Source organism: Chiloscyllium plagiosum, chromosome 9 (genome assembly GCF_004010195.1).
Source record: "Chiloscyllium plagiosum isolate BGI_BamShark_2017 chromosome 9, ASM401019v2, whole genome shotgun sequence".
NCBI classification, from domain to species: Eukaryota; Metazoa; Chordata; class Chondrichthyes; order Orectolobiformes; family Hemiscylliidae; genus Chiloscyllium; species Chiloscyllium plagiosum.
The window spans coordinates 5,230,325-5,249,306 of NC_057718.1; the positions used below are offsets into that span (position 1 = coordinate 5,230,325).

The 18,982-nt window shown below is 46.8% G+C and overlaps 1 protein-coding gene across 6 annotated transcripts in view; it reads right to left on the reverse strand.

The window, feature by feature from the left end:
* Positions 1 to 4,047: 4,047 nt before the first annotated feature.
* Positions 4,048 to 18,982, reverse strand: part of LOC122552582 (zinc finger protein PLAG1-like) — a 32,672-nt gene continuing 17,737 nt past the window's right edge. For all 6 annotated transcript variants that reach the window (XM_043695301.1, XM_043695299.1, XM_043695298.1 and 3 more), the window contains 6 exons: positions 17,551 to 17,706; positions 16,131 to 16,243; positions 14,653 to 14,802; positions 13,389 to 13,505; positions 10,827 to 11,248; positions 4,048 to 5,714 (listed from right to left, as the gene is read on the reverse strand). In XM_043695301.1, coding sequence (XP_043551236.1) covers positions 4,445 to 5,714; positions 10,827 to 11,248; positions 13,389 to 13,505; positions 14,653 to 14,802; positions 16,131 to 16,243; positions 17,551 to 17,706 — 2,228 coding nt within the window. In that variant the 3' untranslated portion in view covers positions 4,048 to 4,444. The remainder of the gene's footprint in view (positions 5,715 to 10,826; positions 11,249 to 13,388; positions 13,506 to 14,652; positions 14,803 to 16,130; positions 16,244 to 17,550; positions 17,707 to 18,982) is intronic.

An 18,982-nucleotide genomic window follows, 5' to 3' on the forward strand; every position in this document is an offset into this window, starting at 1 on the left:
AGGATGGAGGGTGTGTGTGTGTGAGGATGGAGGGTGTGTGTGTGTGAGGATGGAGGGTGTGTGTGTGTGTGAGGATGGAGGGTGTGTGTGAGTGATAGCATGCTCTTTGTGCATACGTGAGAAAGAGAGTGGGGAGTGTGTAAGTGAGAGAGAAAGTGAGGTATCATTGATAGCTGTGGATGAGGTGCTAGAAGACTGGAGGGTGACTAATGTGGTGCTAGTATTTCAGGTGAAGCAAGGGAACGATAGCCAGTTGAACCTGGCATCAGTGGTGGGCAAGTTGTTGGACAGGATTCTAAGGGACAGGATCTATCTGTATTTGGAAAGGTAAGAACCAATTTGGGATATTCAACTTGGCTTTGTGCTAGGAAATCATGTCGCACTAACTTTATTGAGTTTTTCGAAGAAGTGATAAAGCAGATTAATGAATACAGGGTGGTGGAATTTGTCTTTTTGGACTTCAGTAAGGTGTTCGCCAAGGTTCTGCGTGGTAGAATTGTTAACAAGGTTAGATCACATGGATTCCAGGCCGAGCTAACCATTTGGATACAAAAATGGCTTGAAGGCAGAACACACCGAGTGGTGGGGGAACATTGTTTTCACGTTGAAGGTCAGTGACCAGCACAAAGATCGGTGCGGGGTCCACAGCTTTTTGTCAATCATAGAAATGATTTAGATGTGAATGTAGGAGGAATGATTAGTAAGATCGCAGATGATACCAAAATTGGTGCTGTAGTGGACAGTGAAGAAGATTATCTCAGAGTACAATGGGACTTTGGTCAGATGAGTGGATGGACCGAGGAGTGGCAGATGGAATTTAATCTAGATAAACAGGAGGTGCTACATTTTGGTAAGGCAAATCAGGGCAGGACTTTTACACTTAATGGTAAGGTCCTGGGGAGTATTGCTGAATAAAGAGACCTTGGGGTGCAGGTTTACAGTTTCTTGAGAATGGAGTTGCAGGTAGACAGGATGGTGAAGAAGCCGTTTGGTTCACGACTTTATTAGGTTGTGCATGGAGTATAGGAGTTGGGAGGTCATGGTGCGGCTGCACAGGACATTGGTTAGGCCATTTTGTAATACTGCGTTCAATCTGGTCTCCCAGCTATGGGAAGGATGTTGTTAAGATGGAAAGGGTTCAGAAAACATTTACAAAGATGTTGCCAGGATTGGAGGGTTTGAAGTATAGGGCGAGGTTGAATAGGCTGGGGCTGTTTTCCCTGGAGCATCGGAGACTGGCAGGTGAACTGATAAAATCATGAGGGGCATGGATAGGATAAATAGACAAAGTCTTTTTCCCTGGGATGGGGCAGTCCAGAACTAGAGGGCATAGGTTTAAGGTGAGAGGGGAAAGACTTAAAAGGGACAACTTTTTTTCACACAGAGGGCCATGAATGTATTGCATGAGCATTCAGAGAAGGTGGTTTAGACTGGTACATTATAACATTTAAAAGGCGTCTGGATGGATACATGAATAGGAAAGAATTAGAGGGATATGGTCCAAACACTGGCAAAATGGGACTAGATTAATTTAGGAGTTGGACTGAAGGGATTGTATCTATGCTGTACAGCCCTATGACTCTGTGGTGTGTGAGGGAGAGTAGGGTGTGAGAGAGAGTGAGGTATATTTGTGTATGAATGAGAAAGATTGTGGTGTGTTTGACTGAGAGAGATTGTGGAATGTGTTTGTGTATGATTTAGAAAGTGGTGTGAAAGGGTGGGATGTATGTGTGTATGAAAGAGAGGGTGTGTGTGTGAGTGAGAGAGTGGTCTGTGTGTGTGTTTTGTGTGTGAGTGAGAGTGGATTGTGTCTCTGAGTGAGAGTGTGCACGCGCATGCATACGTGAGAGAGACTGGAATGTATGTCTGTGAGCAAGAGAAAGAGTTTGTGTGAATGTGTGTGTGTGTGCCAGAGAGTGGGGTGTGTGTGTGTGAAAGAGAGAGAGAGTTTGACTGCTTGTGTAAGCAAGTGAGACAATGGGGTGTGTGTGAGAGAGACAGCAGGGTATCTGTGTATGTCAGTGAGAGAGAGTTTTTGTGAATGTGTGTGTGTATACTATGGTTAAATCCAATTGTTTGCTTCCCCAGTGTTCTGACAGATCAGAGTCCGCTTTTCCACCTCCCAGCCTCCAATCTCATTCCCAGTACGATCCTGGGCCAGACTCCTGAGCGCCACTCTCTGGTTGGCTGTTCAAATTTCCCTCTGTTATCCCAATGCACTATCCAGGAATATTATCAATACAGCCAATCTACTAAATCAGCTAAATAATGAACTGAGTTAGGCACAGAGCCAACAGCAACAACTGCCAATTCCAAACCAGACATGAGATTTTAATGCATTGCGTAAAAAAAGTAATCATTTCCAAAAATATATACTTTTTCATTTCACAACATAAAATCAATCCTCATCACTTCAATAATTATACTGTGATCAGTTTTAATATAAAATGTTTGTGGTCAGTTCCACCAAAAATATAAACATCTTTTAACAAGTAAAGCCTTACTGAGTACTGTATTTGTGTTCACCTCAGTTTTTAAAAGTCATCTTTCTTGAAGGCAGATTAGGGCAAAAACAGATCCTAAATGGGGATCAAAACTGGCCACTGAGGGAAGCAGATTGAGGGCTAATCAATAATCTGACTGAGGGGTTCCAAGGCGTTTATATGTAGAATATCTGATACCTTGAAATGAATTATAAACCCAAATCTAATCAAGGGGTTCCGAGGTGTTTGTATGGAGAATAACAGATAATCGGGAGTAAATTACAGGCTGGAATCTAATTGAGGGGTTCAGGATTGTTTGTTTATAGAGCATCAAAAACCTGGGACAGAGTTACAGACTGAAATCTAATCAAGGGGTTGAGGGTGGTTTATATATAGAATAACATATTCGGGAGTGAGTTACAGTCTGGAATCTAATCAATAGGGTCAAGATGGTTTATATACAGAACAACAGATACCTGAGAGTGAGTTACAGGCTGGAATCTAATTGGAGGATTTAGAATTAGAATCCCTACAGTGTGGAAACAGGCCTTTTGGCCCAACAAGTCCGTACTGACCCTCCAAAGAGTATCCCACCCAGACCCGTTCCCTTACATATCCCCCTGACTCATGCACCTAACCTACACATCCCTGAACAGTTTGGACAATTTAGCATGGCCAATCCACCCAACCTGCACATCTTTGGACTGTGGGAGGAAACCAGAGCACCTGGAGGAAACCCATACAGACACGGGGAGAATGTGCAAACTCCACACAGACAGTCGCCCGTGGCCGGAATCAAACCCAGGACCCTGGAGCTGTGAGGCAGCAGTGCTAACCACTGAGCCACTGCACCACCCCTTTTTTTGTGTGGGAAAGGGTGGATTAATGATTAACTGAGAATACATAACAAGTAGAAACCCAATTGACGTGTACAAATTATTGTCACAAGAAAATAATCTAGGTGCGTGTTACAAATGGGGATTTAATTGTGGGAGTCTCCAGAAATGTGTCAATACTTGTAAAGTGAACTGGAGGAGGCCATTCAACCCTTGAGCCAATTCATGGCTTTCTGCATTTCAACTCCATTCAGCCCCTTCTTTCCAAATCCCTTGATATTCTTACGAACAAAAATTGATCAATCTCAATTTTGAAATCTCCTGTTGGATAAAATATCCCCCTTTGCATTCCTCTTTTGTGGAGAAGTGTTGGCTGATTCACTCCTAAACCTGATTTACTCCTTGACGACTTATTGCTATTTTTAAGGTTAGAATCAGACAGCACAGAGGGAAGTCATTCATTCCCTCATGTCCATACTAACTCCTTGGTAGAGCTGATCAGGATGGCCCACCCCCCCCTTGCTGTTTAACCACTGGTCATTTATTTCCGCTACAAGTGTTTCACCCATGTGAAAGGATGAGAGGGCACAGGTTTAAATTAATCAATAAAGGTAGCAATAAGTGGTATGAGGAAGTTCATTATCACACAGAATGGAACACACTGCCTACAACTGAGGCAGGTTCACGTGAACCACTGAAAAGGAAATGGGTTATTACCATGTGCAGGGTTGCAGGGAGAGACGAGAGAGTGACACTAGGTGAGGTGTCTATTTCAAGAGTCAGTGCAGCAAAGGATGGGCCAAATGGCCACCATTGACACAGTAATAACTGTGAGGTTCTTTGGATTCCCCTAAGTTTGAAATTGATTGAATTGGTTTAGTACAGAGAGACAGGCTTCCAAAATAATTTGGAATACATGCTGTAAAATGTATAATGTGCTTTTGTCCAAAGGTGTTGCAGATTTAATAGCATAACAGTGGTAGAAAACAATGTATTTACATCAATATATATAAAATCTATTTTTAAAAGTGTCAAAATTCAATGTAGGCAACTTGAGTCTTTCCGATCTGCTTCTGAATGCCCTGTCACCTGTGGCTCCTCAATAGAATGTAGGGCAGCAGCGGGTTATTGAAAGACTTGGTGAAAGCGGGGCAGAGGAGTTGGTGTGAGCAAGGAGGGGAAGGCTGGCGAGACTTGTTGAAGTTGGGTCAAATTCAAACCAGTGGCCGGGACACCCCCTTCCTGCTGCAGCTGCTGCTCGCAGAGGGGACCAGCCCTCTGCCCGGTCTCTCCTTGGCAATATGACAGCGCTGCATCGCCACCTTGACGCTGGTCGCTGGCACTAGGAGGCGGGAGTCCAAGCAAACAAGAGATGTCCGTGGAATTCATGTTCAGGGGCTTGATATCTTTATGCATGGTGCTGACACAGTCCGTGGTGTTCAGGGAGACGGTCAAAGTTTCAAAGCCAATGTCCGAGCTATCCTTATCTGGCGCTGATTGGGATTCGAGCCCGGGTATATCTCCAGGTAAACTCACATTGTAGCTCCTTGTGCCAATCTTTGTAGACTTGTCTTTGCCGTGCAAGGGGCTATAGGAGGAACTGTTGAGCTGGTATCGTGGGGGATGCATACAATGGCTTGGAGGGGGTGGCACGGGAGGAGAAAGTATTGGAGATGGCATCTCCATGATAGTCCACCTTGTCCCCAGTGAGCTGGGCACCACGTGGTGAGTCTTTCTTGTGTGCTGCCTGAATGGTGAGGGATAGGTGTAGAGTTCAGTGCTCATGTTAGCATTGCCCTTCTGCTCCAGCTCATCGGGAGGATCAGGCCAGGCACCAGCCATCTCCTCCTTCAGGGAGGTGGGGAAGGCACCACTCATGGGCACCACCGCCCTGTCAGCCTCTGACCGCCCCTTCAGCAGCTCCTGGGCGTGGCTCTTCTTGGTGTGCCGCGTTAAGTGGTCCTTCCGGCCAAAGCGCTGTGAACAGAACTGGCAGAGGAAGTCCTTGCGCCCCGTGTGGACCACTGTGTGCCGCCTGACATCCTTGCGGGTGTAGAAACGGCGCTCACAGCGATCGCAGGCGTGACGTTTCTCCCGGGTGCTGCTGGCCAGCCTGCCCGCGTGGCCCTTCAGGTGCTCCAGGAGCTGGTCCAACTGCCCAAACTCACGGGCGCACACCCCACATGTCAGGTCACCGCTGGTGGCTGTGTGCCACGCCAGGTGCCGCCTATAGCCCAGCTTGGTGTTGTACCTCTTGCCGCACTCGCCACACCTGAAGAGAGTCTTGTTGGGGTTGTGGGTCTGAAGATGGTTCTTGAGGTGGTCCTTCCGATGGAACATCTTCTCACAGTGTGAACATCGGTGAGGCTTCTGAGGGCAGTGACTGGCCATGTGTCTGAAGGGGCAAGCACACCAGGACTTTTCTTAGAAAACTCTTTCACCAAAGATCCTCACACAGCACCTTCCAAACCCACAACCACTTCTATCTAGTAGGGCAAGGGCAGCAGATACATGGGAACACCAGCCTTTGTAAGTTTCCCTCCAACCCATTCGCCATCCTGACTTGGAAATATATCGCTGTTCCTGGGTTGAAATCCTGGAATTCTCTCCCTAAGGGCATTGTGGATCTAGCTACAGCGCATGGACTGCTGCAGTTCAAGGAGGCAGCTTATCCCCACCTTCTCAAGGGGGAAACTAGGAACAGGCAATAAATGCTGGCCCCACGAATGAATAAACCAAAAAGGAAGATTAAAAAGGAAAGCAAGGTCTCAAATCTTCAGTTATGAGGGAGGTTTAATATGCTGATCCCCAAAGGACTCTGGTGAGGAAACCTACACACCCACTGAGGAACCATGTTCTCTGAAGACTGGGAGCAATAGACTCATCCTGATTAGCTTCAATACACTACACCCCCCTCGATATGTGGCTGCTCTCTCAGATCAGAATGTGGCTGTCAGGTCGTGAACACAGATTCAAACCATTCAAAGCCCAAACTTAATCCCAATATCAGGAAGGTAGCATCAGTATGAGATTAGCCAACTCAGAAGAGACTTCCGAGTTCAACAGTGGTGGCAAAATTCCTGGAATCGTTTGAGAGGCTTAGAAATAAATTCAGGTGTCGGCCATTCAGCTCCTCTAGCTGATTACAGTTTGTATGCAACCTCAATTTCATTTCTCCACCCAAAATCCATAGCCCTCAGTTCCCTTGGGGTCCAAAAGCCCATCTATCTCAGCCTTGTAAATATTAATGACTAAGTCCACAGGCATCTAGCACAGAGCGTTCCAAAGATTCACCTGTTAAAATGAAGACGTTCTTCTTCATTCTCATCCTAAATGGCCGATCACATATACTGAGACTGTGATGCCTAGTTCCTACACTTGCTGGCTATGGAAAGTGCCCATCAATACACCCTTTGAAGTTTTAATGAGATCACCTCTCATTCTTCTAAATTCTCCAGGATATCGGTCCATCCTGCTCTGTCTCTCCAAACAGGGACAGCCTTACCTCAGGTGTCAGCATATTTATCCTGTGATGGCTAAAATGAACAAGTGGTCATCCTGACTGGATCTTCAGATTGAGATACAGTCTTGGCCAAAAAGATTCAGACTGAAGTCAAGGCCAATCAGGAACAAATAAGGTGGTGACTTCAACATAGTTTCTCAAAATCTGGTGGAATATTGATACTTTCTAATCAACCCAGTCAGAGACGCACCTCTCGGGCAGGTAGGACTTAGACACAAGATGCCTGGCTCTGAGGTAGGGACACTACCACTGCATCACAAGAGCCCCAGCCAGAGGATTCTAGGAAGACAGGTTTCTACAATTTACCCAGAAACCATTTAGATATTCATTGGGGTATCTCAGTTGCTTTCTATTATCAGGTAATGTCAAAGAAAGCAGTTCACTCCATCAAAAAGATCAACACAATTAAGGTCTCAGTCTTTATGAGATACTCTCAACACCCTAGTGACTGCTCATCCCTCAGCCAACATGACTAACCTGATTACCCTCTATTATCGCATTACTATTTGTGACATCTTGCTCTGCTAACTTTTGAACAGTGCTAAATGATTGCAAGATCTTCCTTATTTCCCAGCTCTCTGAAGTTTCCTTGCTTCATGCTTAGATCTGCTAATCGATTGTTGTTTTTTTTTTAAATTATTCACTCCTGAGGTGTTGCTGGCTGGGCCAACATTTATTGCACATTCCTAATTGTCCAGTCAAAATTCAACCACAATGCTGTGGCTCGGGAATTACATTTAAGCCAGACCAGGTAAGGATGGCACTTTCCCTCCCTGAAGGATATTAATGACAAAGATAGTTTATTTTATTGGAATCAACAGGCTTGCATTTAATTCAAAATTTTATTGATTTCCAATGGAACCATCTATCAAGGTGGGATTCGAACCCATGACCCCAGAATCTTAGCCTAAGGTTCTGGATTGCTATTCCAATGACATTACTACTTTGCCATTACCTCTGCAAAAAGATTTTTAATCAGTCTGTTCTCTGGTATTTTGACACATCTCTGGAGCAGATGGGGTTTGAGCCCAGGCCTCCTGGCCTAGAGGTAGGGACACTACCAATGCACAAGAGATAGCGAATGCTCACTGTGGTGAGTCAATAACACCATTATTGGTGTATGATATCACTGATAGAAGGTGTACCTGCTTGATTTTTATTCTCATGGCACATGGGCATCACTGGCTGTGCCCAGCATTTATTGCCCGGCTCTAGTTGCCCCTTGAGAATGTGGGGGTGAGCTGCCTTCTTAAACCGCTGCAGTCCACGCGCTGTGGGTGTACTCACAATGCCCTAAAGGAAGTAGTTCCAGGATGCTGACCTAATGACAGTGAAGGAACGGTGATATATTTGCAAGTCAGGATGGTGAGTAGAGGGGAACTGGCTGGGGGTGCCCTTGTCCTTCTAGATGGAAATGGTTGTGGTTGTGGGTTTGGAATGCGCTAGCTAAAGATCTTTGGTGAATTTCTGTAGTGCATCTTGTAGATAGTACATACTGCTGCTACTGAGCATCAGTGGTGGAGGGAGTGGGGGCTCGTGGATGTGGAGACAATCAAGGGGCTGCTTTGCCCTGGATGATGTCAAGCTTCTTGAGTGTTGTTGGGGCTGCCTCCATCCAGGGCAAGTGGGGAATATTCCATCACACTCCTGACTTGTGCCTTGTAGATGGTGGATTGGCTTTTGGGAGTCAGGAGGTGCGTCAGTCGCCTTAGTATTCTCAGCCTCTGACCTGCTCTTGTAGCCACTGTGTTTATGTAGAGAGTCCAGTTCAGTTTCTGATCAATGATAACTCCCAGGATGTTGATAGTGGGGATTCAGTGGTGGAAACAGCATTGAAAGTCAAGGGACGGTGGTTGGCTTGTCTCTTATTGGTGATGATCATAGACTGGCATTTGTGTGGCACCAATGTTACTTGCCACTTGTCAGCCCAAGCCTGGATATTGTCCAGATCTTGTTGCATTTGAACATGGACTGCTTCAGTATCTGGGGAGTCATGAATGGTGCAATCATTGGTGAACTTCCGATCTTATGAAGGAGAAAAGGTCATTGATGAAGCAGCTGAAGATGGTTGAGCCGAGTAGACTACACTGGAGAACTCCTGCAAAGGTGGCCTGGAATTGAAATGACTGACCTCTAACAACCAAAACAATCTTCCTGGGAGTCAGGCATGACTCCAATCAGCAGAGAGTTTGCCCCCAATACCCACTGATTCTAGATTTTTCAGGGCACCATGATGCCACACTCGGTCGAATGCAGCCTTGATGACAAGGGCTGTCACTCTTACCTCCCCTCTGGAATTCAGCTCTTTTGTCCATGTTTGAATCAAGGCTGTAATGAGGTCAGGAGCGGAGTGGCCCTGGCAGAACAAAACCAGGGTGCCACTGATGACACCTTCCATGATTGGTACCTCATCCACCATCTTTCACGTTCACATCCTCCACCAGAGATGCACAATGGCAACATGGCGTTCTGTCTACAAGATGCGCTGCAGAAAATCATCAAAGGTCCTCAGATAGCACCTTCCAAACCCATGACCACTTCCACCTAGAAGGACAAGGGCAGCAGACACATGGGAACACCACCACTCTGCAAGTTCCACTCCAAGTTACTCACCATCCTGACTTGGAAATATATCGCCATTCCTTTGGTGTCACTGGATCAATATCCAGGAACTCACATACCAATGCTACAGATGACTCTACACCCCAAGGACTGTGGTGGTTCCAAACTCTAGCTCACTACCATCTCTGGGGAATGGGTGATAAATATCGCCCAGCCAGCAACATCCACATCACTAAGTTTCTTTTTTAAAAAAGGTGCATCCTGGTCTTATTTCATCCAATAGTTGCAATGTTTAAATTTTTGCCAAGGCCTTTCACTGCACCAAAGAGAGAGAGAGAGCAGGAGACTGACCAAAACACTTGGCGAAAGTGAGCACTGCAGTTGCTGGAGATCAGAGTCAAGAGTGTGGTTCTGGAAAAGCACAGCAGGTCAGGCAGCATCCGAGGAGCAGGCAGGAAAATTGACGTTTCGGGCAAAAATCCTACATCAGGGATGAGGCTGGGAGCCTCGGGTGGGTGGAGAGATAAATGGGAGGGGGATGGGGCTGGGTAAAGTCCACATTGATGCCCTGAGGTTGAAGTGTTCCGAGGCGGAAGATGAGGCATTCTCCCTCCAGGCGTCAGGTGGTGAGGGAGCGACGGTGGAGGAGGCCCAGGGCCTGCATGTTCTCGGTACAGTGGAGAGGGGAAGTTGAAATGTTGGGCACAGGGTGGTGGGGTTGATTGGTGTGAGTGTCCCAGAGATGTTCTCTGAAGCGCTCTGAGAGAAGGTGTCCGGTCTCCCCAGTGTCGAGGAGACCGCATCGGGAGCAACGATACAGTAAATGACATGTGTGGAGGTGCAGGTGAAACTTTGATAGATGTGGCCTTGGATGGAGATAAGGGAGGAGGTGTAGGTGCAGGTTTTGCAATTCCTGCGGTGGCAGGAGAAGGTGCCAGGATGGGTTGGTGGGGGCGTGTGGGCCTGACAAGGTAGTCACGGACGGAACAGTCTTTACGGAAAGCAGATAGGGATGGGGAGAGAAATATATCCCTGGTGGTGGAGTCCGTTTGTAGCGGGTGGAAACGTCGACGGATGATGTGATGTTTACGGAGGTTAGTGGGGTGGAAGGTCAGGACCGGGAGGTTCTGTCCTTGTTGCGGTTGGAGGGGTGAGGAGTGGGACGTGGATGAGGTGCGTTGGAGGGCAATTTGCGGTCTTTAAAGAAGGAGGCCATTTGGTGTGTTCTGTGGTGGAACTGGTCCTCCTGGGAGCAGATGCGGCAGAAGCGGAGGGCTTTTGCCCGAAACATCTAATTTTCCTGCTCCTCAGATGCTGCCTGACCTGCACCACACTCTTGACTCTGACCAAAACACTCGGTCAAGGGATGAGTGAAGAGAGGGAGGGGTGTAGAAAGGGAATTTCCAAAGCTGCAGCCTTTACCTGATCAGTTTGTATTTGGAGATGAAAGCTTTGGCGCAGTCATGGTGTGAGCAGACATGTGGCCGTTCTCCGCTGTGTGTACAGGAGTGAGTGGTCAGCTTGTCAGCACTGAGGAAGACCTTCTTACACAGTGGGCACGGTAGGCTCTTCTGCACTTTCATCACTTGTCCCTCCTTGCCTGTGTCCATCTGTCCGTCTCGTGGCAGCACATTCAGACCTGGTGGCCACTTAGCCTGACCGTCAGGAGCAGGACTGTCTGCCTTCCAGCAAATGGGCATATGATCTGACCCCAAGCACCCGGTGACAGCCAATCCCCGTACGCTCCCTTGGCCTGAATCACTGCAGGGATGGGACTCCAGCAAACTGAAGGTGCTGAACACGTGGCAGCAGCTGGAGCATTTCCACCGGCTAGCAGTCTCCGTCTGCAGGAGAAAGAACAGGCATTTGAGGTTAGAGTTACAGATATGCACCCATCAAGAATAGGATTGTGCCTGTCTCAGCCAGCTCTGTGAAAGAGCTAGTCAAATAGTCCTACTCTTTGGAAAGCACAGGAAAAGGCTGTTAGAATTGTATAATGGAATCCCTACACTGTGCAAGCAGGGCATTTGACCCATCGACCTTCCAAAGAGCACCCCAACGTGGAACAATCTCATCCACATAATCCAACGTTTCCCCATGGCTAATCCACCTCACCTGGAAACAATCCACCTGACCTGCACATCTTTGGACTGTGGGAGGAAACCGGAGCACCCGGAGGAAACCCACGCAGACACGGGGAGAATGTGCAAACTCCACACAGACAGTCAGCTGAGGCTGGAATCAAACCCAGGTCCCTAGCGCTGTGAGGCAGCAGTGCTAACACTGAGTCACCCTTTGGCCCATTATGCGTGCCTTATTGTTGACAGTCAAAAAATATCCACTTTACTATTCTCATCCCATTCCCCGATACTTGGGCTCAAAGCCTTCTCAACTTTGGCATCGCTGGTGCACATCCAAATATTTCTGAAATGTGATGAGGGTTTCTGTCTCTCCCACCCTTACAGGCAGCGAGTTCCAGATTCCCACCACCCTCTGGGTGAAAAAGCAATTTCTCCCATCCCCTCCAAATCACCAGCCCCTTACTCTCTGATCATTAATCTCTCTGTCAAGGGGAAAAGTTTCTTTCTGTCTACCCTATCTATGCCCCTCGTAATTTTATACATCTCAGTTTCCTCTGCTCCAAAGAAAGCAATGCCAATATGTCCAATCTCTCTTCCTAACTGAACCTCTCCACTCTGGGTAATATCCTGGTAAATCTCTCTTGCACCCTCTTCAGTCATATCCCACCCCTCCCATAATATGGATTCCAGAACTGCACCCAATATTATAGCTGTGAATGAGCCCACATTTTACATAGTTCCAGCATCTTATGCTCTGTGCCTCAGCTTGAAAGGAAAGCATCCTCTGGCCTTTCCCTGTAATTCCCTCTCCTTCAGGTATTTCTTCAATTCCCTTTTGAAAGTTTCCAGTGAATTTGCTTCCATTGCCCTTTCAGGCTGCATGTTCAAGATCACAAGAACTCACTGAATAGAAATAAACCATCCTTCTCAAAGAATTCTCTGGTTCTTTTCCCAATTATACCTCTGTTCCTTTTGGTTACAGCCCGTCGGGGCAAGTCTCTCCATCTGTGCACTTCACTTCCCCGATATCACCTGATGGACCTCTGATCCTTCCAGAGATGAGGAAAAGCCAAATAAGCAATTGGTAGAGAGGCCTTGGGAAAAGTATCTGCTCTGTCTGCTAGAGCTGGGTCAGTCCTCCCTTCACAGCTCAAAAATAAATGGCTACAGTCAACTATTTAGATTAGAGGAGACTCCCTACAGTGTGGAAAAGGCCCTTCAGCCCAACCAGTCCACACCGACCCTCCAAAGGGTAACCCACCCAGACATATTTCCCTCTGACTAATGCATCTAGCACCATGGGTAATTTAGCATAGCCAATTCACCTAACCTGCACATCTTTTGATTGTGGGAGGAAACCTGTGCAGACACAGGGAGAATGTGCAAACTCCACACAGACAGTCACCTGAGGCTAGAATTGAACCTGGGACCCTGGTGCTGTAAGGCAGCAGTGCTAACCATTGAGCCACCATGCCACCCCTATACATAGAAATATAGTCTTCCATTTCTGTTGAGACTTGTCCATATCTTGACACACAGGGAAGTATCCAAACTCTTCATATCCAAATCAGTTTGTTTAGAAATGCAGTAACTGTTCATTTACAGTTAATCAAACTTGCCCATTTTCTCCGCTCAGAGAACAAGGAGATGAAAGAGGTATCATCGACCAAGGGAGAAATGTTGAACAGGGCACTGGGTGCGTCACCAGTGACTGTTACTGCTCACCTCAGGCAGTAGAATGAGTTCCCATGGGCAGAAAACAGAACCTGAGATCTTTCAAGTCTGTTTGACAAAGAGACTGGTTCTCTAGCTTTGCGGTATCGGTAAGACTCGACTGGTTTAACCTCTGGCGATGTGAATTAACCCAACCGAGCCAATCCCTCAGTGACAAACTGAGACTTACTGCAGCTGGAGATGTGGAGAGCCCAGGCTCCTGTTTGATTACCACTAAAGGAGCTTCCATGAATTTGGCGTAATCTGCCGCATACCAGACTTTCAGCTCCATCTGGGGTTGGATATTCTGTAGAAGAAACCATTCTATTACCATCGACATTGTTAAAACTTAACCCTGATGCACATCGCACTGCTCTGTATGTATCTATCTGCTGTGGCAGAGCTCCATACTGGATGGGACTGGTCTAAACACTGACATCTACAGGAAGCACAGAATAAAAACATTCCAGCAAGAAACAAGAATTCCAAAGCAAATAAAAATGTTAAAGATGGTATTAAACTTAACATTAAAGCATATAATTACACAAAGGTCTGCAGATACAGCTCTGGTTAATAAAGCAGGGAAAAGGTGGATTGCAAGAGAAAGCTAGCTAGAAATATAAAATCAGATTGAGGTTCTAGCAAGATGTAAAGGGCTACATTTGCTGACACCAGTCTGTGTGTTCTATGTCCCTCTTAAATTCACAAAGATGTGAATGATTGGTTTTGGAGGGTGTGGCCCAATACCCGGGGGTAAGCAAAGGGGTGGGAGGGGCAAGGAAAGGGGCTGGTGGAGGCTTCCAGGCTCCCACATCCTTTTCCCCACCTCACCCAACCCCCACCCCGTCCTATCCTCCCACACCTGTGACCGCACTCCCATTACACATCTCCCCCTCCATCCTGTGTCCCCACATAGCCCCCATCCCACGTCCTAATTCCCATCACTTTTGCAAATTCCACACGATCGAGTCTTGGCTCTGGAATCGCAGATGCATAGATGCCCGCTGTTGTAGGGGTCAGTCAACGCTGCCTTTCTCCCAGTCAGTGAGGATAGATTCATGGTGGGTAAGAAGGTGAAAGGTCATCAGAGGGTAGGGAAATGCAAAATAAACAGCACAGCTATGGTCTGACTGAATGGCAGCACAGGCTTGAGTGGCAGAGTGGCCTACTCCTGCTCCTAATTGGTGTTAGTTAGCTCAGTTGGCTGGACAGCTTGTCTGTGATGCCAACAGTGTCAGATCAATTCCTGCACAAGCTGAGTTAACATGAAGAAGGACTCTCCTCACTCTCTCTCCTCACTGAGGTGTGGCGACCCTCAGGTTAACCCACCACCAGTCTCTCTCTCTCATGAGAGAGCAGTCCTATGATCCGGTAAGACATTGGTGACTTTATCTTGAGCTTTATTCATGTGTTTGTACATACCCGTTCCCCTCCAATGGATCTCCAGCCCCTACCTTTACAGTGGTGAAGTACACTTCTCCCTGGTGCTGATACGCTACGAGGGTTTGCTCCTCCAGATTCCTCGCAGGACGGACAAACATCATCCAGTTACCAGCCTCTTCGTCTGGCGTGTTCAGGAAATATTTCACGCCGTCCTTTAAAACCTGAGGGAGTCAAGAGTGCATATATAGAACAAGGTACAACAAGGTCTCTCTCAAACTCAAGCTTAACTCAAGGGAGACAGTAAGCTACCTTCCCCCCAAACCCACCCTCTCCCATTTATCTCTCAGCCCCCAGGCCCACAAGCCTCATTCCTGATGAAGAGCTTATGCCCGAAATGTCGATTCTCCTGCTCCTCGGATGCTGCCTGATCTGCTGCGCTTTTCCAGCACAACACTCTCGACTCTGATCTCCAGCATCTGCAGCCCCCACTTTCTCCTATATATATTTCAATCTCAGGTGAAAAAGTCAGGGATGTTCAGTAGGTGGTACCCCTATGCTAAGCTTGGAAAATTCAAGGGCTTAAGATGGCAGATGCTGAGACAGTGTTTCTATTGGCTGGAAAGTAACAAACTAGGAGGTCATAATATCACTTTGTTCTGAGATGAGGTAGATATTTTCAGTCAGACGATGACAAATCTTTGCAATTCTTCATAGAATCATAGACTCCATACAGACTGGAAGCAGTCCATTCAGCCCATTAAGTCCACACCACCCCTCTGAAGAGCATTCCAAATAAATCCACACCATCCCTGCAGTCCTACAGTTCCCATGGCCAATCCTTCTAACCTGAACATCTTTGGACTGTGGGAGGAAACCAGAACATCCAGAGGGAAACTTCAGTGAGTCCTTGATGCTGAATATACTCACAACTGAGATCGCTAGATCTTTAGGTGCTAAGGAAATGCAGGGTTAATTTTTGAAAGTGGAGTTAGTGTAGAAGATTAGCCATGATCTTCCTCATTGGTGTGGCATGTTTAAGGCACCTTGGACATTCCTCATGTAACTCCAAACCCATTGCAAGGGAAGGCAGAAAAATTGTCATCGAGGTGGAGAAGGAGGCCACTCAGCCCACTGAGCCTGCTTTGCCATTCTAGATCATTGCTGAAGGCCATATTCATGCACTGTCCTCATAACCCTCTGCATCATGAGGAACTAGAAATCTATAAATTTCTGTCTTGAACTTGGTCAATGAAGGAGCATCCTCAGCCCTCTGCGGTAGAGAATTCTAAAGATTCACGACCCCCTGAGAATAAGAATTCCTCTTCATCTCACTTGTAAATGGTTTGTCCCTTATTCTGAGACTGTTCCCCTGGTTCTAGGCCCTTCAGCCCATCTAAATTTACCCAATGAAGCCCTGTAAGGATTTTGTAAGTCTCAATGAGTGTACTGCACATTTTTTTGAAACTTGAGAGAATCCAAGGCTAATCCCTATGTACCCTTCACATAAGACAATCCAGCCTGCACAGGAATTATCTTTCTCAATCGCTACCTGTAACACAAGCCTGTTGTCATCATTGTTAGTGAGACTGGTTGAGAGCTGGCCTACGTAGGGTCCAAACTGTGTCCTCTTCTGGATCATCTTCTTGGCAAATACACCGAGGACTGCAAGGAGGAGACAAATGACACAAAATTACATCAGAATCACATTATAGACCCAGCTGGTCCCCACCAGTGCTTCTGCTCCATTCAAATCACATGTCTCCCTGTCAGCATCACCTCTATTGCTCTGTCCTTCAATAGCTCTTCCTCCCAACCCTATCCCAAACCCACGAGGGAAAACTGCTTCTCAACGTCAACCCTTTTTGAAATTTAAAGATCTCTTTCTATCGGATTAGGAGGCCTATCCTGTTGAACCTCCCCCAGTGGACGGGTGCACATTGTGGTCCAACCAAGCTCCGGTAGGAGTTTAAAGTATAGATGGTGGGTCAATCACAAAGTGATAGCAAATGCACAGGCGTGGTTCAGGAATGTGAAGCCATGCACGCTGCAAGAGGCATCTCAAAACAATACTCAATATGGAAACAATATTCACTTGTTCTGCTGTTGGTTGGTACATTGGCCTTGATAGACAGGACTAGCCTGCATACCAATAACTCCATGAACACGTCTGTGTACCCGCAGCTTTATTGGCTATTAGGAGCCTAACCTTCCCTGGGGCACCAGGAATTAAAATCTTTCAAGAGTTCACGGATTCAGTTAAGGACTATTATGACTCCAAGCCTTCTCTAATTCTGAGACACTATCGATTTACTCGGCAAATCGAGAAACAAGAGAATCCATATTGGGATTTTGACTGGGTTAAGATCACTGGCAGAGGGAAGTGACTTTGATTTAGCCCTTAATGAGATGCTGAAAGACTGGTAAGTGAGATAAATGATGTAACCATGCAAAAGCCCGTGTACACTATGGACAATTTAGTATTGCCAAACTCCCTAACCTGCATATCTTTGGACTGTGGGGGGAAACCAGAGCACCTGGAGGAAACCCACACAGCCACAGGGAGAATGTACAAACCCCACCCTGTCCATCACAAACATGAAGGGATCTAACACTGATCCCTGTGGTATGCTACTGCACACTGGGCTCCAATCACACAAACAGCCTTCTAATACCACCCTCTGTCACCTGCCACTAAGCCAACTTTGGATCCATCTCTGTGAACCAGTCTGTGAACCAATGTCGCTGAGTACTAGCCTGTGTACCAATGTGGCTAGTCCAATTCAGTTTCGGGTTGATGTTAACTCCAAGATGTTGCCTCTTTGTCCCATTCCTTACTTTGCAACTGCTTCTGCCATGTATTCATTGTCATGTCCCCTTCTCCTCTGGTTTCGAACCATTCACCTCAACCTGTAAGAGGTACTTTCAGAACCCGAGGCACATTTGGCACAGTCTCTGTACCGGGCACTCACTGTGTTTGTTGACAGCTGGCATCTCCAATACTCGGAGGGCAAGGTAATGTGGAAGACTCAGCCTGGCACGGCTGGGAATGCTCCTGTCCTTCACCTTGATCAACGGTCCATGTATCCTACACTCTCCTGGCAGGCACTTCCCACAGTCCACGCACCCTATGACAACAACAACCTGCATTTATATAGCAGCTTTAATTGCAGCTGATCTAGAGACTGAACCAAGAAAGAGCAAAGAACAAAGAAAATTTACAGCCCAGGAACAGGCCCTTCAGCCCTACAGGCCTGAGCTGATTCAAATGTACTGTCTAAACCTGTCAGTCAATTCCTAAGCATCTGTATCCTCTGCTCCTCACCTACTCATGCATCTGTCCAGACGCATCTTAAATGAATCTACCGTGCCTGCCTCTACCATCTCTGCTGGCAATGCATTCCAGACACCCACCACCCTCTGTGTGAAGTACTTGCCACATGTATCCCCTTAAACTTTCCACCTCTCACCTTGAAAGCATGACCTCTCGTTATTGAATCCTTCACCCTGGGAAAAAGCTTGTCTCTATCCACCCTGTCTATACCCTTCATGATTTTGTAAATCTCAATCAGGTCCCCTCTCAATCTCCTTTTTTTCTACTGAAAATAAACCTAACCGACTCAACCTCTCTTCATAGCTAGCACCTTCCATACCAGGCAACATCCTCGTAAACCTTCTCTGCACCCTCTCTAAAGCATCCACATCCTTTTGGTAATGTAGCGACCAGAACTGTACACAGTATTCTAAATGCGGCCGAACCAATGTTTTGTACAATGTTAACATGATTTGCCAGCTCAATACCCCGTCCAATGAAGGCAAGCATACCATATGCCTTCTTGACCACTCTATCCACCTGTCCATTGTACCTTCAGGGTACAATGGACCTGCACTCCCAGATCTCTCTGCCCCTCAATTTTTCCCAAGGCTCTTCCATTCATTGTATAATTCGCTCTAGAATTAGTCTTGCCTAAATGCATCACCTCACATTTGTCTGGATTGAAAGCCATCTGCCACTTGTCCACCCAACTCACCTATCTCTATTCTCCTGTATTCTCTGACAGTCCCTTATGCTTTCTGCTACTCCACCAATCTTCGTGTCATCTGCAAACTTGCTGATCATACCAACAGTGCCCTCTTCCAGATCATTTATGTACATCGCAAACAACAGTGGCCCCAATACTGACCCCTGTGGAACACCACTGGTCACCTTTCTCCATTTCGAGAAACACCCTTCAACTATTACTTTCTGTCTCCTGTTGCTCAACCAGTTCTTTATCCACCTAGCTGGAACACCCTGCACACCATGTGACTTCACTTTCTCCATTAGTCTACCATGGGGAACCCTTTCAAACGCCTTACTAAAGTACATGTATATGACATCAACAGCCCTTCCTTCATCTATCA